General features: G+C 37.1%; 1 protein-coding gene across 4 annotated transcripts in view; it reads right to left on the bottom strand.

Moving 5' to 3' along the window:
* Positions 1 to 24,532, bottom strand: part of TANC1 (tetratricopeptide repeat, ankyrin repeat and coiled-coil containing 1) — a 259,324-nt gene that overhangs the window by 170,733 nt on the left and 64,059 nt on the right. For 3 of the 4 annotated variants that reach the window (XM_072612108.1, XM_072612110.1, XM_072612111.1), the window contains exon 2: positions 7,774 to 7,855. In XM_072612108.1, the coding sequence (XP_072468209.1) occupies positions 7,774 to 7,834 (61 nt within the window). In that variant the 5' untranslated portion in view covers positions 7,835 to 7,855. The remainder of the gene's footprint in view (positions 1 to 7,773; positions 7,856 to 24,532) is intronic. The other variant, XM_072612109.1, reaches the window with a different exon arrangement.

Genomic DNA, 24,532 nt, shown 5'->3' with positions numbered 1-24,532 from the left:
TGCTCTCAATTCCAGGAAGACATGGATTCAAGCCCTCCCTCTGATACATAACATATGGGAGTTGCAAAGAAGATAGAGACCTGCATTAGCAGAGAGTTTCCTCATTTAGGCTGCCTACACTAATGATATCAAAAGTCCTAGTCCCTTCTCTATTCCTATAAAGTAAAATGAGATAAAGGAAAATGAGAAGTCTAAACAAAGTGCTATATTTGAGGGAAGTTTTGGGTGTGGTGACAAACTCATGTCAGAGAGTCTTCTTCTACACTGCATTCTGATTATCTAGCTGTGTAATAATTCTTTAGTTAGTGATCAGAATCTTCTACTTACTCATATTGCCAGCCTTAATTCCTGAACTGGGGCTTTGTAGAAGGGCTAGGCCTTCACCTCTTGTCAAACTTTTGGATGAGATAGCTGGCCCAGCTTGGTCTCCACTTGGGTCTCCAGAGTTCCTAGGGAAAACATCACTCTCTAGGGTGTGTCTACACCAGGAGTGAGAAATCTTTAGGCCACTAGTGGCCTTCAAGGTCCTTGGGTGTGGCCTTGTGACTGAGTCCAGGTTTTATTAAGGGGATTTGTTCTGCAAAGTTTGGATTCAGGTGGCACTTGAGGACCTAGTTTCCCACCCCTGGTCTACACTAAGAGCCCGTCCCCTTCTCTTCTCTCCCAACCCAGATCTTTAATGTTCAGAGCACGCTGCATCTTCAGGACCCTCTATGGCATTTCAGGAAAAGAAATAAACAAGTCAGTGGCTCTGGACCTGGAGTGTCTCAGACTGGTCACTACTGTTCCCAGTCACACTGTCAGTTTCCTACTACCCTGGTATTTTCTCATGGGAACCTTTCACTCTTGTTGCATCTAGATACAGAGGCTTGCAGGCTCTAGATGTCTCAGGTTCATCTCTAGCCTCACCAGGAAGTATCTCTCTTCTCTGCCTGTGCTGGTGTTGGCTTTCCCAACAGACTCCCTTTCCTATTACTTGTAGTCTTTGGACTGACTTTCTGGGCAGCTGTGGTGTGGCAGAAGTCCTTTACCACAATTTATCACAAGTTTTCATGTTTACTATTTGGTTTAGTGCTATTTTGGGGTTTTTGTTGGAGTAGGTGTATGGGGGTTGGTCTGTTTGCTTCCAATCATGCAGCCACCTCAGCCAGAAATTCACATGCTAGCTTTTTAGGGGTTACCTGAATATAGCTGATCTTTTTTTTAACTAACGACAAATTATCATTCTATTTCCATTAAAGAAGAACTTAAATCCTTGTAAAAGTATAAGAAAGTGAAAATCCTTCTTTACTCTTCTTTCAAGACATCCCCTATCCACTTAGGAATGTTACAAAGAGGATACCAACTCAGGTCTATGTTAGAATCCATGATCTGAAAGATTCAATTATTTCTTATTCTATTCAGAGAAGAAAAATATACAGTGAGTCAGGAACCTCGTGGGGCCAGAAACTGGTGAAAAAGGAATTTTCAAGCTTCCTTAAAGAGGGGAAGACTCCAAAAGAAGTGATCATCTTACAGTGTTTTTGCTTTTAAATCATATCAGCAACTGTGAACTTAGTGCTTACTTTATTATTACCAGAAAGTCTTTATGAGAATGGTCTATGCATTCATCAAAGTTCCCCTTGATGAAAAGGGAAGGAAATAGGCATCTTCTCAAAAGTGATTTTTTTTTTTGAGGCAATTTTTACCAACATACCACATCTTTACCAAGATACCATTAACAGAGAAGGGTTTATAAGATGAAACTGTGTTTACTGTTTTTTGACTTCAAGAAAGCAACTGACTTATTAGCAAAATACAAGCTTGGAAGCTCTCCTCACACAAAGGTGAATCTCATGAATATACTAAAATTCTATAATACCTAAAACAGATGTGACTCCAAAGACACTTCTGTTGATTGATCTGTGAATTACTGACATTAATAAAACCTCACGTTTATACAGTGGGGAAAAAACAGTCTAGCTGTTCAAGACTAGCTTGGGTCAAGGTCTTATGCAAAAGTAGGGCATTACAAAACAAAAAGCAGAACCAGATGACCTCTCTGAGAGTCCCTTTCAACACTACAATGTAATATTGATTCTTAATATTGATTCTTGTTTCCCTCTGGCCAGATGCAAGGTCAAGAGAATTATTAACACTTACTCACACTGATAGGACAAGTGCAGGAAAAGCACAACCCACACACATTTATCTCAAAGCAATTTAAAGTTTTTATATATTACTACAGTATTCTCTACTGCATCTGGTCTTTTGTATTCAAACCCTTTCCTCCAAACTAATCATGAACTTTTCCAATGAGAAGAATACATTCAAGAAAACACAAAAGTATTTTTAAAAAGACAGAAAAAAGTAAACAATTTTAAAGTTTCACATTCAACTTTTAATAATTGGAAGCCTTATGGTAAGCAACCTCTGAAAAATAATTAATACAAAAAACACCAAGTGCAGTTTCAACACTAGATAAAAGTTTTTCCCCTTATAATTCACAAGCAGGTAGTCATGTGAAATAATAATGGTGACAGCTTAATGTTTACATAACAATTTAAGGTTTGCAAAGAACCTTCCGTATATTATCTCATTTGATCCATACAAAGGTAAGAATTCTTATCTCCATTTAATAGGTGAGGAAGCTGAGGCAGACTGAAGTTAAGTGGCTTGCCCAGGTCAGTAAATCAACAAATTGTTATTGAATGTTCATTATGTATATCCCAGGAAATGTGTTCAGCACTAGAAATTCAGACGCAAAGACAATCCTGCTTTCAAGGAGCTCATAGTCTAAATGGGAGAGAGAACATGCAAACAGCTATTGACAAAGGATAGATAAAGACAGATACAGATCTATAAGGGGTCATGAAGAGTAAGACAAGTCTGAGAACAACTAAACAACAACAAGATGATATAAATCAAAAGAATTGTAAATAATCAAAAAGAAGGAACCAGGATAAAGAAGAACAGAAGTTCTAAGAAGACTGGAAGGCTTGGGTGAGGAAGAAGGCTAAGAAGGACTTAGAATGCCAAACACAGGATTTTATACTGGATGGTGAAAGTGATAGGAAGCTGACAGGGGTGATGGGACCTGGACCCTGAACTTCCCCATACATTTTAGCAGCCCAGCCCCTGGAGTCTCACCCAAGGCATCTGGCTGAACCCAGCCACCTAGATACTCAAGAGCCCTTTTAATATTGCTTTCCCTGTGGTTCTCCAACTTATCCCCAGACCACTTAATTGCTTTCACTGTTGCAACTGGGCCACCCCAGGCCATTCGCCATTCCTTAAAACCATCCAAATCTCACTGTCTTTTTTTGTATATATAAGTATCACTCTCACCCCCATCAAGGTGTAGATTCACTGGAATAAACCTCGCTACTTTGACTGAAAGAAGGCTTGAGTGCTCAAATTCTTTCCAGACAGACTCTTTACCCTTACATTTTAGGGTTCCTAGAACCCCAAATAGCATCAAAACCACTGTTCACTGAATAGAGGAGTTAAGTGATCTGAAGAAGACAGAGAGGAGTGAGGAGAGAGTGGCACACTGACCAACCAGCACAGTACTATAAGAGTCTAGGAATTAAGTGATGAGGGCCCATCCCCAGCTGGATGGTGGCAACATTAGAAGAGAAGGGGGCATATGCTGGCATGTTATGAAAAGTAAAATAGATAGGACTGGACAACAGATTAGATGGGGCTTGGAAGGGGGGAAAGGGAAGGAGATAAAGAAGACATCTAAGTTATAAACCTGGGTGATCTGAGTCAAATAGCTAGTAAGTGTCCGAGGCAGGATTCAAGCTTATGTCTTCCTGACACCAAATCTGGTACCTGCTCCACCATACAGCTGCTCAAAAAAAAAATTTTTTTCCTTCAAAAAACAATTCAGTAACAATAAACAAAGGGTGGGAGTTAGAAGAGGGGCGGTTTTTCAAGTATTTCTGGAAAAGCATGCTAGTATTCATTAAATAGCAATGTAAAAATATAACTTGCGGTGAATTTTTAACTTCTCAATTTCTCCATGTTACAAGTTCCAAAGAAAAAATATCTTTTGGGGACACAAGATATAATTCTGGTTAAATGAAACTGCTGAATTTAATTCTTTTATATATAAAAAAATACCTTTGAAAAGATAAAGTTTTGTCTCTGTAAATCCCTACAAGTTAGGTTTACTTAAAAACAACAAAACTATATTTTTCTAGATTTTCTGGGATCCAAGTTTGCACATTCTCAATGAACAATCATGCTGATTCACATACAAAAACCAAGTTTAACCAAATTAATGGTTCCCATTTGAAAAGAGAATCAAGATCCAATTGTCTAAATTCAAAGTTTTCCCAAAGTTTTATTTTCTACCACTACTTCTCCATAAAAGTCAAATTCTAACTTCTTTGTTCCCAAACTATGAAAAACAAGTCCTGGGTTAAAAAAAAAAAAAAGTCACATTCTCAACTCATGTTTTATAAGAAATATTCCCTTCACTTTCCCAAATCGGTTTGTATTAGTGGAAAACTACAGTGTGGAAATTATTACAAAGAATTAAGAAAAAGCAGTAACATTCTCTTATGAGACCAGCTTAAAAGGGGGGTAAAAAATTCAAAAGCATATGCTTTGAAACTGGAAATGTTTCAGACTCAAAATATTCCCATTGTCTGCCTAGTCTGAAAGTCTTATTACCAGTCACTAGTTACTTCCTGAAGAAAAAATCTGGTTCTAGTAAAGGGTATAACAGGAAGAGTAATGGGTCTGCTTAAAAAGAATTTACAGACTAGAGTTTTGACTGAAACGAAAACAAACAAACAAACAAAAAAGAGGTTAGTTTAGTGGCCCTAGAATCAGTTGGGCCCAGGCAAAATTGCCCCAGGCCACCAGCCCTAGTGCAGCCTGGGACTTAATTTGTCTAGGCTAGATCTTTCCAAGGTTTCAGAGAAGCAATCAAGTAAGTTCCCAGGATGGGTGGGGTAAACCAAAAGGGACTGATTTATTTAAAAAGCTTGGGGAACTAATGAGAAAGAAGTTTCAGTCTAGCCTCAGGAGAGGGAAAGAAGTGTCCAAGGAGTCTGGTGTCTATGTAAGAGCAGTGGGGGGAGAGAGTCTGTATCAGGCCTCTTATCCATCTAACAGCGGTAATTAGCTCCCGGGAGGCAGAGGTTAAGGAGGCAAATTCTGTCCTCCCCTTTTTAGGGTAAAAAGAAAAAGGGGAAGACCTTTGTTTGCAAGTTTATTCTAGAATTAAGAGATTTATAACAGACCCCTTTCCAAACTTTGCTACCACCTCAGTACGCAGTTCAGGTTTCATCAGTATGATTTAGGAACTATTTTAGTACAATAGCTTAAATCTTCAAGCTAAAAAAAAAAACCCAATTTTTTTTGGCCACAACAATAATGTTATAATGAATAAAAGTTCAGTGACAAATATAAACAGCACTTACATGTGCTTTAAGATTTTCAAAGGTGAATGTATGTATACATTATATATACACGTGTATATATACACATTACATGCATACATATGCATGTGTTTATACATGTATACATTTATATAATTGCATATATATGTCATTTAATGCTCAAAACAATTCTACGAGGTAGGAACTTATCTGAAAGAACGTAAGTTATTTTTGTCTTTGGATCTCCAACACTTCAAACAGAATAAGGTCTCGTACGTAGCAAAGTCTTAATAAGTAGTTGTTGATTATTATCAGGAAAACGAGGCTCAGAGAGATTGAGTGACATGCAAACTTGCACAGGTATTCAGTGTTTGAAGCAGGATCTGAGCCCAGGTCTTCCTGCCTGAACCCTGAGTCCTGAACACCATGGTCATAATGATGTCCCTTGAGAAAAGCATCTTCTAAATCCTAGAGAGTTTGGCTTCTGTGTTTGGAATATGTCCAAATGACTTTTGGTATTAAATGTGCATTATATCACATTGAACATACATGTTAAAATTATAATACAAAATTCATAGAACCTATAAAGTATATATGTCTTATAGGTTTCATTAATTTTTGGTCATAATTTCAGTTATAACTCAGCTAACCAGAAGGATCATGTTAACCTCAACACAATGTTTTCCAACTATTCAGACCTTTGAGAGGCTTACTCATCACTATACTGGAGGCAGCTAGAGGGCATAGTACAAAGAGTGTTAGGCTTGGAGTCAGGAATATCTGAGTTCAACCTGAATTAACCTCTGCCTCAGTTTCCTCAACTGTAAAATAGGGATTATAACAGCACCTACCTTGAGAGGTTCCTTTGAGGATACAATACAATATCTGTAAAGTGCTTAACACAGTGACTGACACATAGTAGATACTATATAAACATTTATTCCTTTCCCTTTCAAAGTCAACTAGGTCTAAGAGATTTTAATTACACATTTTAGGCACACATAGCAGGTATTCCCTAGGCAAAGGAAATGTGCTACGAAAATTCCACAGGTCATCAAAATGACTTTAAATAAGCTGCTAGAGTGGTCTGCCCCACAGAATTTTCGTTCTGGCATGCCCTACCTTGAAAGTCAAGTAACAGACTATATATGTATATTCAAACACAATTCCATAGTAGGAATGAAATTCAAGCCAAATTAAGTAGTTCTCATTCTAAGGGTGACTAGTTACCTAAACATGAAGTGGTTCTGCACCTGCTCTGGCAAAACTTGATCCTCTAAAAGAGGATGGTGGCTGCTTTTTAGCCAGTATTTGCTTCAATATAGAAAATCTATTCACACAAGGGAAAGAGGGCACTTTTTAGAAACAAGATTCTTAGACACATACAGTCTTGGATAGCTATAATCTAGATAACTGAGCTTGTGGCACTTTCTAAATTATCCTCTATCAGCTCTCCTGAGGAAGAATTATATTATGTGGATTTGGGTACATGTACTCTAAACTCAATTTTCAAAGAAGTCACTTCTTGCACTGGACCAAGAAATGCCTTCTAAACTCAATAAAGAATCTGCTCCCATGAGTTTCTCTGCTGCTTTTTAAGTTGAGAAAAGCATCTAACTCTGGGCAATCTTAAATATACGGGCCTGTGCTCTTGGGTCATTCAACAAACATCAATTCAGTGCCCGCCCAAAGTCAAGCACTGTGCTAAGGGACGTAAATTCTAAGAATGATGCTAGTCTTCGCTCTGTAAGAGTTTCCATTCTTCTGGGGAGATATATACATATGTAAATATATACAGAATACATCATTCTTATAAAAAGGAGGGGCAGCAGCACTTAAGGATCAAATAAATCTAAGCTATAAGACCAGGAATGCATTTGATTCTTCAAATCAAAGCTACTGTAGAGACAGAGGGGGAGAACTGGAGTGTTTAATTGTTCAGTACATAGTATACAGTATGTAGCTGGTGAAGGAAATGGTAAACCATTCCAGTATCTTTGCCAAGAAAACCCTAAATGGGGTCAGGAAGAGTTGGGCATGACTGAAAACAACTGAACAACAACGAAGTTGGCACAGTGGAATGCTGGGCCTGGAGTCAAGAAAGCTCATCTTCCTGAGTTTAAATCTGGCCTCAGACACTTACTAGCTGTGTGACTTTAAGGTAAGTCACTTAACCCTATTTGCCTCGGTATCCTCATCTGTAAAATGAACTGGAGAAGGAAATGGCAAACTACTTCAGTGTCTTTGCCATGAAAACCCCAAATGGGGTCATAAAGAGTCAGACAAGACTGAAACAACTCAACAAAAACAACAAAATATGGTATAGTTTTCCCTACTAAATGAACTAGAAACTGAGAAACTGAGACAGGACGGACATACAAACACCTCACACACATACCTGACTCTTTCTTGCTTCCCTTTCCTCCTTCTCGACTCTTCTTTAATACAGCTTTTAACATCTTTAATAGACTTTTTGCTCCCTGAAGAGAAAAGGGAGAGAAGAGACAAGGAAGGGGGAAGGAGAGTGTATGTTAGAATGTAACCTGAATGTTGTCTTTAAACAGATATTCCTCATGTCAAACACAACACTAACAGGTCATTAAATATAAAACATGTTGGGCTTTACATTAATTTTCCATGAATAAGTTAAGCAGCAAGCCAAAGGCTAAAGCAACAAAGAATGTTTTAATATTTGAATAAAATGATTAGACACTCACTATCTCATTATAAAGGAAAACAACATTGGGCATTCTCCACATTCCACATGTAATTAAGGTTACAAGGCTAAACCTGGGTAAGTTACTGTAAGATATTTTAGTACAAAAATGCTTAACTACTGACCCAGGTTTAGTAAAGGGGGAGAATATGGAACACAAAAGTTACCAATGATTATTACCAACAAAAGAATGAAGCAATACCATTAATTCACTGGCTCTGTTAAATTATGCCACCAGAGAAGAAAAATCTTCTCTCAGAAGCAAACAAGTCTAGCATTTTCAAAAGGAGTAAGATAAGAATCCATTGTAAGCCTGACACTGGGGGCCAGGGCAACATCTTAAAAGTTCTCGGCTGAGTGGGAACTGCAGGAATCAAGGAAAACATGGTCATTTTACAGATGGGGAAACTAAGTCCTCAAGAAAGGAAGTGACTGCTTGAGGTCCTCAAAGGTAATAATGAGATATTACTCTTTGATTATACGTAGTAGTTATGTTTTACGAGGCTGAGGGAAAAGAAGTAGCCAGTGGCACCAAGCCAAACCTGTACAATAATGAGCTGCATTCTTTTAAAACGGGGTTCTACTGTGCTTGTAAAAACAGCAGAAAGGCCCATTCCTAAGGTGAAACCAGACACCTCCTCTCTGGCAAAGGACAAACAAAAGGACATTATTTCAGCATGAAGTTATTCTCTTTACTCATTTCCCTCCTCTCCACTAATCCAAATGAAATGGATGCAGATGCAAAGATAAATTAATTGCAAATTTCCAACTATACAACACTGTACCTTAAACTGTGGATAGAGTGCTTAGCAGAAGGCTGTTGACAGACAAACTAAAATGGTTAGTTTTAAAATTATTATTATTATAACACTAAGCACTAATGCAGTGAGTTTATTATTATTGCTGTTCTTAACAGAAACTCGCATTTATTGCATTGTATTGTCTACAAAGGGCAGTTACATGGCACAGTGGACAGAGTGCCAGGCCTGGAGTCAGGAAGATGAGTCTTCCTGAGTTCAAATCTGGCTTCAGATACTTAGTAGTTCTGTGATCCAGGGCAAGTCACTTAACCCTGTTTGCCTCAGTTTCCTCATCTGTAAAATGAGCTGGAGAAGGAAATGCAAACCACTCCAGTATCTTTGCCAAGAAAACCCCAAATGAGGTCATAGTCAGACACAACTGAAACAAATGAATAACAATAGTCTACAAAGCACTTTCCTCACAACAATTCTGTGACAGAAACAGTACAGGCATAATTGCTATTTCACAAATAAATGAACTGAGACCCAGAGGGATGAAATGACTTGCCCAGTATCCACATTGCTAGTAACTGTCAGAGCCAGCATTCAAATTCTGTCCCCTCCCCCCCAACCCAAGATCCAATGGTTCACTCTACCATCTTGCTATAAAAAAATTTCTTTAGCACTCACCCCCATCATTATTTTTACCTAATGATAATTTTCTTTGCATCTACCTCCTCCTTACCCTCAGCTAAATCAAATATCAATTGGATTGTTTTTTTGACCAGTACCCCACCCCACTCTCCCTTGGAAGTCTCGGTTCCTTAAGGATGGGCAAACTACAATGCTTTATGATAGATTAATACATAAATCAAGTATTTCAAAACTTCAAAATATTTTTATTTCATTGGTATAAGTACTTTTGCCAATAATAAATATTGTAGTCACTCTTTGGTAGATGATTTTGACTTAAATCATAGCCAACCTTCCAGTGATGAGCCTCTCCCAACATTTCTAGGAGGTTCTAGAGACCCCAGAACCACAGTCCATCATCATACTTTCTACTCCACTAATACAACCTTCAAGAACCCAACCATCTGTGGCAGAACTACTATCTATGACGTATCCCCTCTCCTGCCAAAGGGAGGAGTTTTGTTGATAACTGATTGACTTTTGCCTCCCTTGAGACAACTTATTAGGTACCTAAGGGCTTAAGAAGTCCCACCCACATGGAATCAGGGTCCCTTCAACTTGGTAAATATCTATAGACCTCCGAGTTACCATACCTTGGCCTGCTGACCAGAGGCATCTCCACTGAGACAAGGAGCACAGTCTACAGAAACTAAAAGCTACAGTATCTATATTTACTTAGCCTAGCTAGGTTAGGACTAAGTAAATCTCCTTTTGTTCACTTATAAACTCTTCAATAACTTCCAAGTGTCTCATTTTGTCCCAAAATCAAACCTGAACAGGATGTTGGCATAAGACTCTCACCCATAACTCCTCCAGTAAGCAGATAACAAGCATTTATTAAGACAATACTATGTACCAGACATTGTGCTGGGCATTGTGATACAAGGGAGGAGGGGGATTGCTCTCAAGGAACTCAGTTTAATGGAGAAGAAAACAGGCAAATAACTATATATGTGTATACACACACACACACACATATGTATATACCAGATAAACTAGAAATCGTCTCAGAGAGAAAAAAGCTTAAAAATCTAAGAACTCTACAGCTATTCGTGGAGGTCAAGTATATACAAGAGGAATAAAATCATCTGAAAACGAGTTAGCTCAAAAAAGCATTTTCAAAATAAGAGAAAAACATAGCTATATAAAGAGGACAGGTACCTTGGAAAGCAGTCAGTCCTCCCTCACTGGAATTCTTCCTGTAAAGTCTAATGATCACTTGTTGAAAATGTCATAGAAAGGATTCTTGCCCAAGCCTGAGTTAGACTAAATGGCCTACTGGGTTTTTTCCCCCACTGTGAGATTATGTGATACATTCTGCTTTGTGACACCTTTTTCTCTGGGAGAAAATGAGACCCACAACAAGAAATAATGAAGAAAAAGCAGCATTTATTTTCAAACAGTATTATCAAGGAGGCCTCTCTTCTATATTATTACAGAGGCTACTGACATAAGAACTTAAAATGGTAAGCTGATACTTAGGGACTTAGTTTAAAAAAATATATATATATGTATATATATATGTGTATATATATATGTATGTATGTATGTATGTATAGAGAAGCCCTAATATACAACATCTCTGCATCCTCTGTACTCTCAATAAATCCTTGTTGACAGACAAGACTTAACTGTGCAGAAAAGAGGCACAGGTATGCACCTTGTTAGGCCACAAGAAATGAAAAAGGGAGGGAGGTGACAAGGGCGTGTTTGGCAATATCTTTGCATGTTTATGCCTGAAAATCCCAAATATCCTGGAAAGCAGCCCAAATTCCTAGACTGGTAATGAAAATGACAGATTTTATAAGATGGCACATGCTTAGTTCAAGAAGCTTTTAACTTTTGGTTGCTTCTCAACCAACCAGTGCATCCAACCCAAACTCTACAGATGAAGCAGTGTGCTTTCTTTTTTCAAAAACAATGAAAGCTATAAAACACAAGGTGTTTCCATTTCTACCTTAGCTGCCAGGAAATTTAAGCCAAATTCAGCGTCCAATTGTAGTAATCAACTCACCCATCTCAGGTGCCTGGCAACGTCTAATCCCTTTACTTTCCTTTGGATGTTTTTATCCTTACTTACCCTTTTTTGCATTATGCAGTAACTTGAAATTTAGCTCAAATCCTCCTGAAAGTAGGTGGGAGGGTGAAGGAGAGGAAATATATTCTAAGTAAACAAAAAGCACTCAAACTCTTTTCATCTTCTCTAACCGCTTCAACAACTCATTCAATAATAACGTACTCTAAACAGAGCAGCACTATATTAAGCGCCAAGGAGCAGACCTAAGACATGTTCCCTGTCCTCAAGGAGATTACAGGCTAGTAGAAAATAAGACAAAGGAATAGACATCATATAATTTAGCATTTTACAATTAAGTTCTTCTGAGAAAAATAGAAACCAATTGTTCTATGAGGAAAGGTTTGGGGAGGTGAGGATTCAGGAAAGTCTGAGTAAATAGCATCTGAGTCAGTCTTTAAAAGATAAATACACAGAAAAGGCATTTAGAGGAAATCAAAGAAATACATAAGACAGTTTTGTTACTACCTTCTGAAAATTAATTAAAAATAATAATAAACCAGAGAGCAGAATTTTATAGTTTACATGCACAATCATTAGTAATCACCTTTTTTTTTTCTGTTTTCTTTTTCTCATATTTGTTCATACAGGGCAGGAGCTTTTAACCTGAGACTTGCGAAATACAGACAGATAGATAGACAGATAGACAGACAGATATGTATTTCACAATAATTGGTTCTTTCTAATTCTGTGCATTTTAAATTTATTCATTTAAAACCATCATTCCAAGAAGGGATTCACAGACTTTAGCAGATTGCCAGAAAGATCCACAAGAGAGAAACGATGGTATTTCTCGTTCAACTAAAATGGCAGGTTAACATAGCCACAGAATCCATCATTCATCACCTACTGGCCAACCTAATGCTAAACAAGCAGTCTCTCCCAAGTTAGGGGGTCCACAGAGAACAGAAAGCCTGTCATGAGGACCATACTATAAATCTTTCCTGCTTGCAAGAGCCTACCTGAACTTGTGTTCCAGGACACAGCCTTCAGGAACCACAGGTCCTCTCCAATAAAGAAAAGGAGTAGAGCTTAATGTTAAAAATCATTAGAATTTTTAATAAATATATACTTTTGAGTATTTCCCTGCATAAAGAAGGTAATTCTGATAGAGGCAGGAAGGCAGGAAAACCTGTTTAAGAGGTTACTATAATCATCTATCCAGGTCATAATGAGATCCAGTACATGGAAGGAGTAAAAGCCAAAGCCATGAGATGTTATCTCACTTTCCCATTTCTTCCTTCCTCAATCATTAGCATCAAAGACACATGTAACTGGCATTTGGAGAAAACCTTAAACTTCACTGGTATGTTTGGGTTCTTTTTTAAGTCTCAAGAACTTAAAACGAGAGAACTTTATGATTGCTCTCTCTCTCCTCCAAGCTCTTAAAATATTGTATGTATGTACCACATGTTTTGGCAGTTGGTCATGTTTGATGTTGTTTTATTCTATTTTATATGAAAACTATATGCTCCCTGAGGGCAGGGACCATACCTCTTACATCCTTTCTCGGACATTCCATAAAGCCTAGTGTTCCACAGTAAGCAACTAATACCTATCTAGAGATTTTAAGATATTTCTTTTATGGTCCAACCAGATGAGTTAGCTTTTTAAAAATTATTCCTTTTTCAATTACAAAAATATATTTCCTCTCTCTCCCTCCCGTGAGTTAGCTTTCTAATCAATTGCCCTGAACTTCTAAAAGCGAATGAGGATTAGGAGACCTAGACCTTAGTTCTGCTACTAACTAGCCTGTTAAATTATACAACCTCTCCAGTCCTCTATTAAAGATGACATAGAGTATTTCTTCCTGTTTTCTAGAATTCTATGATTCTACCTACAGTCACCATCACTAGGTGGTGACGATGTAGTATCCATGCAAAGCACTTTTTTTTATATTGCACAATATATAAGTGAAGCTGAGCCATATGATATTGTTTTGGTCAGTTCTGATCTACTTCTACATGAATAAGCCATATCAATGGATTCATCTCCTTAACAAAAATTTTAGTAAATACTACCTCCAATTCCACAAATATTAATGACTTTTTAAAGGATTGAGTGTGATTCATTAGGAAACAAAGCAAATGTCTGCTTTTGTCCCAAGAAAGGTAATTTTAATTAAAAGATTATTCAAGCTTACTTAAACTGATTGTTTAAATTTTGTGGTAAGTTATCGGAAAACTCCCCTCACTTTCAATCTATATTCAAAATGTTGCTTATAAATTGTTCTGTGGTGAAATACACGTTTGTTAAGGAAGAGAGTTACAAAAAAAACCAAAACAAAACCCCAAAATACCCTAAATCTTCATTTCAAGTTGCTAGAGAATTGCAAAGAAGAATTGCTGCATGGACGTGTGTTTAAACAAATTCCCATTTTAATAGCTATTGAGAATGCTGGAAAGAGAAACTGTATTTCATTCCCCTATGAGGAAAAAAATAAGAGAATGTGCTTCTAGTTTGAGAGGCATTGTGGGAATTTTATATTTTCAGGATGGAGACCTAGTTACATGTCTTTTACCTTCTTTTCCTGCTTCTGGCACAACAGAGAAAAAAAGATACACCACTACTGACAGACATTTTAGTTGATATGAAGACAAACTAAGGTCATCCCTTTAATTAGCTCTAACAGCTAAAGTCGGGTGAATTCATCACCTGAGGCTAAAATCTAGAGAAGCTACTGGCAACTGAGAAAAATTACCCAGTGGGACTTTTAATTCTGAAATTCTGCAGCAATGTACTAGCCTGGCAGGGTCAGACTCTAAGAGAAGTGTCAGAATAAATTGAAAAAGAACATTCTGATCAAAATCTGAGGATCCCATTAATCTAAGATTGTAGTTACAGATTACCGAAAAAAGTATCAAATTGTACCTTTGCTATTCACTTCTTTGAAAGCTGTTCTACCAAAATAGCATGTTTTAAATGGTACAGTGGGGAATGCGTTGGCTCTGCATTTAGAGGGCCTAGGCTCAAATAATGCCTTTGGCAATGATTAACTGTGTGACCCTGGGTAAATCACCAAATCTCCCTGGGCCTTAGCTTTCTCTGATCACTATGAAAAAATACAGTACCTCTTCAATGTTTTGTTGTTCAGTCATTTTTCAATTGTATCTGACTCTGCTTGACCCCTTTTTGGGGGGTTTTCTTGACAAAGATACTGGAATGATTTGCCATTTCCTTCTCCAGTTCCTTTTACAGATGAGGAAACTGAGGCAAATGGGGTTACCTGCCCAAGGTCACACAGCTAGCAAGTATCTGAGGCTGGATTTGAACTCAGGAAGATGAGTCTTCCTGATTCCAGGAAGTGCCATTGTGTCATCTAGCAGCCCCTTTGCTGTGTTTAACTTATTTAGTAGTAACTTTTGATCTTATAAAAATACTAAGTCACATCTGTAACCCAAGTACTTAACCACCACCAAGAAGCAGCCTACCTAATTTAAAAGAAAAAAATGTGTTGGGGAGTTGGGGGAGAGTCACAGCCTCAAGTAGAAAGAAAGCAAAAATACTAAGCCAGAAGCTGTGAAACCTGCTGTTTGGTTTTTTTTATACTGATTGTCACTAGCTAGGTAAATGACTATCAACAAACTGTTCAGGATCTCTGCATCTCAGTTTCCTCTCTGATAAATTGATCATTTTAGAAGTCTTTTTCAACTGTAGAATTCTGACCATTCTACATATTAGTCAAACGAATAAGCGACAGTAGTCTTCAAAGTTCCCAATGTGCAGAGTTGAATTAATCTGGTATTGCTGATCAGATGTAATTTTATATATACACATGTGAAGAATCATAAAGCTAAATTACCACACAGTTTTACTGAAATCAACTCTAGTAAATAGTTGTCTCTAATTTCACTGTTCCTTCCATGCTAAGGAGCTATCAATAAGGGATAAGGTTAGATGGCCATCAGCTCTAAAATGTTGTGCCAAACTTGCAACAAAAAGACAACAAGGTCACACCTTTTATTAAAAAAAAAAAAAAAGAATACTTAAGATAATGGACTAAACAGAAGTTTAATGGTCTCCTATTATGCAGGTAAACAGAAAACTATCAAAATTGTTAGAAGGGATGCCCTGTTATTAAAAAAAATGGCCATTACTGGCACTTTCATTTTTCTAATGGATTTATAAAAACCACACCATCAAGTCGAGGTCTGAAGGACTCATGGGTTCTATAAAATACAATTTACAAGTAGCAAAATGACGTATGAGTATAGGAGAAAAAGACAGCTATGACTGAGTCCTAATCCCCTATGCCCTTGGCTTTTTCAACAATTTGGAAAGGCTGTATTATCTCTGAGCTTCCCATTTATTATGCATAACATGGGTATTGTTTAAATAATTAATATAAAGTACACTATTGTTTCTCTAACGTCATCACTGATTCAAACACCAATCTTTAATTACAAAACAGTACACTCCCTAAAGTCTGCTTTTTTTCTGTGTACAAAGTCAATGAACATTCAGTCTCCAAAGATGCATGTGAGGATTGACTATAAAGTAATAAGAATAGGTTTGTTTGTTTGTTTTTTAATGCAGCAGAACATAGGCATTCAAATAAGTACTGTCCCCTCCAAAAGCTGCCATCTTGGGAAGCCACAAATTTATTTCCACGAAGCAGCCACTGCCCAAAACATGGACTGAGAAATCTTATTCTGGAACTGTTTTGAGGCTGAGGCACATGGTCAGTGGTCACAAATCTCCAACCTTTGAAGGTGCATTTAAATTTTAGATATAGCCACAAAACTTTCTGAGCTTATAATGAACCAGAATATGGACAACCTAACTAGATAATACCCTTTGGATTTAAAACCAGACTGATTTTAGCTTCAAATCTGATTCAGATCATGCCACAACCCTTAAAAATCATCGGTGACTCCCTCTTAACAACCAATCAAGTAACAACCTCTTAGCCTGATATTCTTAGCATTCCACCAACAATATTCCTTTTTTCATTTAAACATGCCCTATGCCATTATTTATTTATTTGGCTTACATAAGCATAAAGCAAAAGGGAATGTGATGAGAAAAGTTGCCCAGAAAGGACTAATGAAAAATATTTTTGAGCCAATGGATTTTTAAATATTTTTTTAAGTGAATGTTTGCACAATTGATAAAGAGGGTATCAGTGTGGCTTTGGATGTAAAATCCTAAGACAAGGCATACCTTGGAATTACGGTAGAAAATAAATGATCAAATATGTGGAGGGTACAGTCACGGGGGGGAGAGGGGGGAATTTGGCTCCCAAATATTAAGATGGGGAAACAAGGAGACAGATAGAAATGGACAAAAACTGGAGATAATTCTGAAGTTGCAAACTTGGGTCCCTGAAAGAAAGGCATGCTCAAGAGAGTCAAACTCTCCTAAACTACATTTGGGGAGTAATCAGGCATTTGGTTCTAAGCAATCTCTTTCAAGGTAAACCAATTCATTCAATTCAATGCAATAAACATTTACTAAAGTTCCAGGCATTGTGCTAAAGACTAGGGATACAAAAAGAAGCAAAAGAGGGTGCTTACAGTCTGATGAGCACTACAGAGTACCAGTTACTTAATGAACCAGTACCTATCATTAGGTGCCTACTATGTGCCAGGCCCTATAGTAGGTACTAGGGATACATAGACAAAAAAAAAATTTAAAGGAGCTTAGGTTCTCCTTGGGGAGACATGTACATATATGAATATATACATCATAAATTCAAAATAAACAGAAGATAATTTAGGCAAGATAATGCACTGTTGGCATGTTACTAGCAGGGTCAGGAATTCCACATGAGAAAACCACTGGTGACAAATGAAGTGTCTCACAATTTTCAAATCACTCAATATACGAGATTTGTATTTAGGCAGAAAATATCAAAACATTTACTATAACCCTACATATTTGTGCATGGAGCTGGGATAGACATTCCACAAAGGAGGTTAAATAGACCTCAGAAAGTTTATAGTCTAAGACAGACAGCAACAAGAGCAGAAACCAAACAAACAGAAATGCAAAATGTGTTGATGTCATATGAAAACAGAGCACATTTAATGTACAAAGAATGAAAAAAACTTGTATGCTTAGAAGAGGAATTGGCATCAGTCTTCCAGCTAATTGGAGAAAGCCATTGTAAGGCAAATAAGAGACCTAAGACTTGGGTTTCCACCCTCCCTCCTGTCAAGTTGAACCTTTTAAGTCATATTCACAAGGCAAGGATTTCTAAGTCACCTTTCTCAACCGAGGTTTTCTCATCCGCAAAATATGGAAAAGTAGTATCTCATGGGGCTGCTGTGAGGATCTAATCAGATAACATCTGTAATGCACCCTACAAATCTTAAATTATCATACAAATGATACCTATTATCATCAAGGATGGGGACTGCCTGTACAAAGAAAATGGAAGAGATTACCATGACAGAGTCACTTTCATTTCCTCAACAGACCTGGGACACTTGGTTGAGGCTTTACATTTTTCATTCTAAGGCAATACATATTTTTAAGACTAACAAGGATGCCATAGCATGGCTGATTTTCCACTGCAAAAATGGCACGCACACACACAAAAAATAAACTTTATAGAAACTAGTAAGCAACATGAACCTATAGAAGAGCTGGAGTAGCCATTCTGAACAACATTTAATAAGTGAAAACACAGCCAGATGGGAAATATTCCAGCTAGATTTTTATGTTACAAAATGAGGACATGAGGATAGGAGAAGTTTGCATGAGGACAACTGACGTTATTTTTAGAACATCCATAAAACTTTTAACCACCCCTGCAATGTTCCAACATCATCCATGCCTGAAGGTATGTATGGTGCATGCCCCCAGTGGGTCAGGATAAAGGTTCAGATTTTTATTTTCTGAAGAACTACTGAAAGGGTCAATTAAAGCCTTTAGAAGCATTTTCAGTGAAAGCTTTGATCACTGATTCTGTCATCACTCCCCCTTACCACATACAGACAGCATGAAATAAATACATCTTGAACTCAGAGAACAGATTCAGTATTGTAAGGCAGTACTTACACTACGGTACATCAATTTAAAAAGAAATCACATAAACAGATATGGGTCATTTTTTTAATTGGGGGGGGGAAATATAAAAAAGAGCAAGTGCTCCAAAACCTATAGTTTTCAAACCCAAAATAAAAAGTATCCTTATATTATTTCAACTGTAACAGTGAAATCATTTCTACATGTGCCCATCATAGTTATTTTCATAACTTTATAACATGTGGTCCAACTGGTTTCCTTTAAAGAAAAGCAGCACATGAGAACACACACATGCACACACGCACACGCACACACAACTTTAAAATGAAAAAAGTTGGGATTACAGTTAGTAACTATAAGTTTGTTCCATAATGATGTACATAAATGTACTATCCTTTCACAGTCATATTAAAGAGATATGGATTTGGTTGGTTATATAAGGATACATGAAAACAGAATATGATGTAATTTTTATTATATGGATATTATAAACAGATATTAACCCAATATTCCCAAAATATTAAAGTTTCTGTCTTTATTCTCAAAAAAAATATTTCAAACAATTGCTAACTAATCCAAACCCCTGGAACTAACAGGGTCACCAATTTCTGCTGTGACAGCGAAATCTATCAACCTGTATTTGATACAGCAATCTTGTGGCACATACACATGTATAAATAAACATACTCGATCTAGATAACTGTTATAGGATTAAACTCTGCCTCTTCTTAAAACCTAGTATTCACAGACTATCAGAGTTGAAAGGGGTTATCTGGTCCAACGTGGATCTCAGGGGTTAGAAGAGATTTCTCAAGTCATCTACTCCAGCCTACAAGAAAACAAGAATTCCCTCTTCAGCATACCCAAAAAGTAGTAACTAGTTCCCGACCAAGTTCAAATCCTGGGGGTGGTGGGTGTGCAAAAAGTGTCTTAATTTTTTGTGTCATAGCCTCCCCTTTCTTTAGTCATCTGGTGAAGCTTATGGACCCCTTCTCGGAATGTCTGTAAGTGCACAAAATATAGAATTACAAAAGAAACCAATTATAATGAAATACAGTATACACACACCTATATGTATATATCACATGTGTATATATACACATACATATACATACACACATGTATACACAGACATATAAACACACATACATATACATATGTGTATATATGCACATATTCAACAACTCCTCCAAGTCAAGAATCCATGCTCTGGGCGGACTTCAGAAAAACCTTCTATGAACTTACAAGACATATGAACTGATGCTGAGTGACAGGGGCAGAACCAGGAGACCACTGTACACAATTACAGCCATACTGTGAAATGACTAACTTTGATAGACCTAGCTCTTCTCAGCACTGCAAGGTTCTAAGACAGTTCCAAAAGACTTATGATACGGAATGCTATCCACATCCAGAGAAAGAATTACAGAGTCTGAATGCAGATCAATATACTGAATATTCTGAAATTTACTATACTGAAATTCAATTTAGTGACTTCCACTCACATAATTTTTGGCAATGCCTCTCAGAAATCTTCAAAGTATTCTATTTGCTCTCTTTTTTTGTTTTGTTTCTTCTTTCTCATGGTTTATTTCATTGGTTATAATTCTTCTTTGCAACGTGACTAATGTGAAAATATGTTAATGTGAATATATATGTAGAGCCTATATATAAGACTGCACGCTGTCTTGGGGAGGGGAAGAGAGGAGGAAAGGAAAGGGGAGAAAGGGGGAGGGGAAGGAGGGGGAAATTTTGAAACTCAAAAGCTTGTAAAACTCAATGTTGTAAACTAAAAATAAATTAATTTTTTTAAAAAAGAATCCCTTGCTCTCATGGTAAAGGTGAACCCTACTATGTCCTGGGGAAGGCCATTCCACTTTGAGAGAGCTCTAGATTTCAGGAAATTTTCTTACATCAAACCAAAGCGTTCCTCACTACAACTTCCAGCCATTACTTCTGGTTTTGCCCTTTGGGGCCAAATAGAACAAATCTGATTCTGTCTTCCATGTGGTAACCCTTCAATTACTTTCACCCAGCTCTCATATTCCCTAAGAGCTCTTTCTCCAGAAGAATGGTTAATAGGGAGTTGAAACCCAAGACAAAGAAGGGACTAAGAGAAAATCTAGATGCTCTTTGTAGGATCAAAATTTGTAATTCGAAGGCACCTTGCAGTCATCTTGTCCAACCTCCTTACTTTATAGATGAGGAACCCAGGGAGAGAGATCAAACACTTTGCCCAAGATCACATAATAAAGTAGCATAGCTTGACGTTTTCATTAGACCACAAAAGAGTAAAGCTGATGAGTTTTATGTCACCAGTCCCAGAAAAACTATATTCTAGAATTTTAGAAGAAATGACAGAGGTGAATGCTAGGCCAATGTCAGTGTCCTCTGAAAGGCTATGGAGAATGGAAGAGGTACTACAGGAGTGAGAGAAGGGCAAATATCTTAATTTTTAAAAAACAGAATATGGAGTCAGTAAACTGTAGGGCAGTAAACCTGACTTTGACTCTTGATTAAATTCTGTAACACTTCATTGAAGAGATGGTTAATGAAGATCTACAAAATAAAACAACAGTCACAGAGTCTATATGCTTTCATCAAGAATAACTCGTGCCAGACTAACTTAATTTACCTTTCTGGCTCAACCACACTCTAGTATACTAATGGATCCACATCAATGTGGATATTCCCTCTAGCAATGTATAGCATAACTAATCGATGACTATCCTATATGACTTTTCTTCACAACCTCCCATAATTTTGCCAAAGGAAGTCTACCCAATAGAGAGAGCTTTCCTTATGTTTTCTTGATCATGAGGATAAAATGGAATAAGTGGGCCATCCATCATTATCCCTTGCTCTTGCCAGGTGACCAATCCATTTTCTTTATGAATTATTCATTTCTTTAATGATATTCTTTTTAGTGTAGCATTTACACCAGTTCTCCTACATAATTCTTTGAAATACGTTGTAGCCTGTTCAAGTCCACCATTGTCTTTTGGGTAATCTTCAAATTTAATTCTTCAAAGACTGTAGAATTTCATAATTCAAAGCCAGGGCAACATCAACTGGAAGAATACTGGTATTAAAAAGATAGACCTTTATTTCAGAGAGAAGTTTAAGGTTATTAAGAGAACCTGCCAACTTCCCAGAGGCAATCCAGTCCACCCTCCTCCTCTTCAGTTCTGAGCCCAGCTCATTCTCTAATTGTAGGATCTAAGATACAGCGATACTAATGAACAAACCCCACAGGTTATACCCATTCCACTGCAAATCACAGTCTGGACAAAAGGTGTTTTTCTTTATTGTATGGTTTGACCAAATTCTTTTGAAAAACTATAGATCTCATTTAGGAGGCTCTCCAGTGTTCCAGCGTTTGATATAATCAATACAACATCATTTGCAAAAAAGAGACTTTGGAGGCTTTCATCATCTATAGGGAATCACTCTTTCAACTTGGACCCCTACACTGGATTTGCTCTATGACAATAGTGAACACCTCTGGAAAGCATATGTATCCCTGTTTTATGTCTCACAGAGTATGAATGAATGGAGAGTTGAACAAAGTGTTCTGTTATATCACATTAGGAATCTTGTATGATTCTGACAGATTTATGGGAGATGGCTGATAAGGGGAGCACTTTAAGGCAACATTCTTTTCTACCAAATCAAATGTCTTTTTACAATCAACAAACAGTAAGCACGGTAGAATCTTATAATTGCTATACTACTTACTAGTGTGATGGTAAAGACATGATCTACTCTAGAATATCACTTACAAAAGCCTGACCTTTCCCTCCTAATATTCTCTCAAGGGTGCCCTTTAGATACCAGCACTTTAATCTCATACATATCATATGCAGCTGGGAAAGCAGGCATATGGCTTGGTAGATAAAAATATGTTCTTTCAACATTTTTGGATAATAAGCTTAAGATTTGTTTCCACACCTTCTTCAGACACCTTGAGAATGGATCCCTCAACACCCTTAAAATTCTGTTACCTCCAACATGGGCCTTTTCTGTGCAGTTCACATAAACAATTTCAAAACACGAGTTGAGAGAAAATAGCATGAGATTTTGTTACTACAGGTTATTATACACATCTCTATATGCCCTAATTAAGTATTAAGTAAAACACTGTCAAAATTTTCTTTTTATTTCCGAACTAAGGTATTTTGAAGTTAGACTGAAATTCACTTCCGTGACTTTCACTCAAATAATACCTCTCAGAAAAACTACCATATAGGGAAATCATGTCATGTGGCATACCAGATAAGAGAGAGCCAGTTTTATAAACTAGAGTATTCTGGTAGACTAACATGGGGATAATAATAGTGCTACCTCCCACAGTTGTTTGTAAAACTCTTAGTGATGAAGTGGATTAGAATTCTACTCCCTTCTCAGAAGTATACTATTATACATCTCCTGGCAAATCACTTAACTTCTCAGTGCTCTGAACAATTAAAATAGTAAGTTGCAAAGAAGTGACTTGTATTGTTAGAGAGAGTTTCCTCTCTTGGGAATTCCCTATACCAATGAAATTGCAAGCCCCCTCCTCATCCTTCCTTATCCACTCAAGGAGAAGGGAAGCTCACTGAGGCAAGAGAAAGCAAGGAGCCTAGATATAAAAAAATGGATAAAGCCATCCGAACAGACTTGACCAAATTCGTATATCTAAGTGAAAAAGTCTTAGGTACAGAACACAAAACAGAATCAGACATTACTAGGGTCGTTTCTAACTTGGAATGAACAAGCCTCTGTGTTTCTGCTGCCCTGCCTTCTTGAAAAATACAGTAAAATCTCCATGATTAGCACTCCACTAACTTCAAATCTGTAACAAATTTAACCTGAACTATTTTACTTTCTGAAGAAAATTTGCTGATTAAAATAACAACATAACGAATTACAAGAAATCATATTTAAACTACTTAAAAGGAAAAATTGGAGAAAGCAACGTTAGCATACTATGCCTTTTTTTTTTCTCGGCCTAGACTCAATGATTTTATAATCTGAGAAACTCACATCAGTAGGGACACTTCCCTCACTGACAGAGATTAACAATTTTCTTAATTTCTGGTCTGGAGAAAAATGCTTGAAGCACTCAGAAGATTAAGTCATGAGGCAATGATCATTTTACATGTATGTATGCTGTATATATACATATATGCATGTTTGTACACGTGTGCACAGCACATATATTTATAGATGTATTTATTATACATATTTACATATTTCTACACACACACAAAATGTGTCATTGGCAGTACTTGAACTTTGACACCAAAGCAAACACTACCCTAACTCCCAAGATGTCTGTCAGAATACAGTATACTAATATGTTCATACAGTTCTTGAAACAAACCCTTTACATGTGACCAATTAGTTCAAGAAGTAAGTCATGCAGAAAAAGCCATAAAATGTGTATTTCCTTAAAAGAAGGATGGGAGCAGTGGAATGCAGAAGAGCAGGCGGGAAAGAACTGACAAAAAAACGAAGATTTACAACTTCAAGGGTGGCATAACTGCGTTGATCTGCACTTCTATTTTTGGTCTTATCACAAAATTAACTCAAATATACTTTCATCATCATCATGTACTAAAATATATGCTTTAAAATTTAGTGTCGATACTATCAGCACACATCAACAAACACTATTGCTTCTAAGTGGATATCTTCATATACATTAACCTTAAAAGTAATTAAACTTGGAAAGGCTAGGATGACTTAGGGGCCTTTGGGACACGGTTGGGAATATCATTTGGATAAAATTTAGCAAGAATAGTTCAAAGTTAATCAGACAAAAAAGAACTGAAGCAGACCACCACACACCAAACCGCAGACACACACACAGATACAGACACACACACTACACATACCACCTTCAAAAACTGAGCCAGTAATGAATTTTTAGGTAGAAACAGAAGCCAACGCTACCACAACTTGTCACATGCCTTTAGCT

This window comes from Notamacropus eugenii, chromosome 5 (assembly GCF_028372415.1).
Source record: "Notamacropus eugenii isolate mMacEug1 chromosome 5, mMacEug1.pri_v2, whole genome shotgun sequence".
Taxonomy (NCBI): Eukaryota; Metazoa; Chordata; class Mammalia; order Diprotodontia; family Macropodidae; genus Notamacropus; species Notamacropus eugenii.
The sequence above is the reverse complement of the archived record's forward strand: the minus strand, read 5'-3'. Positions and strand labels throughout refer to the sequence as shown.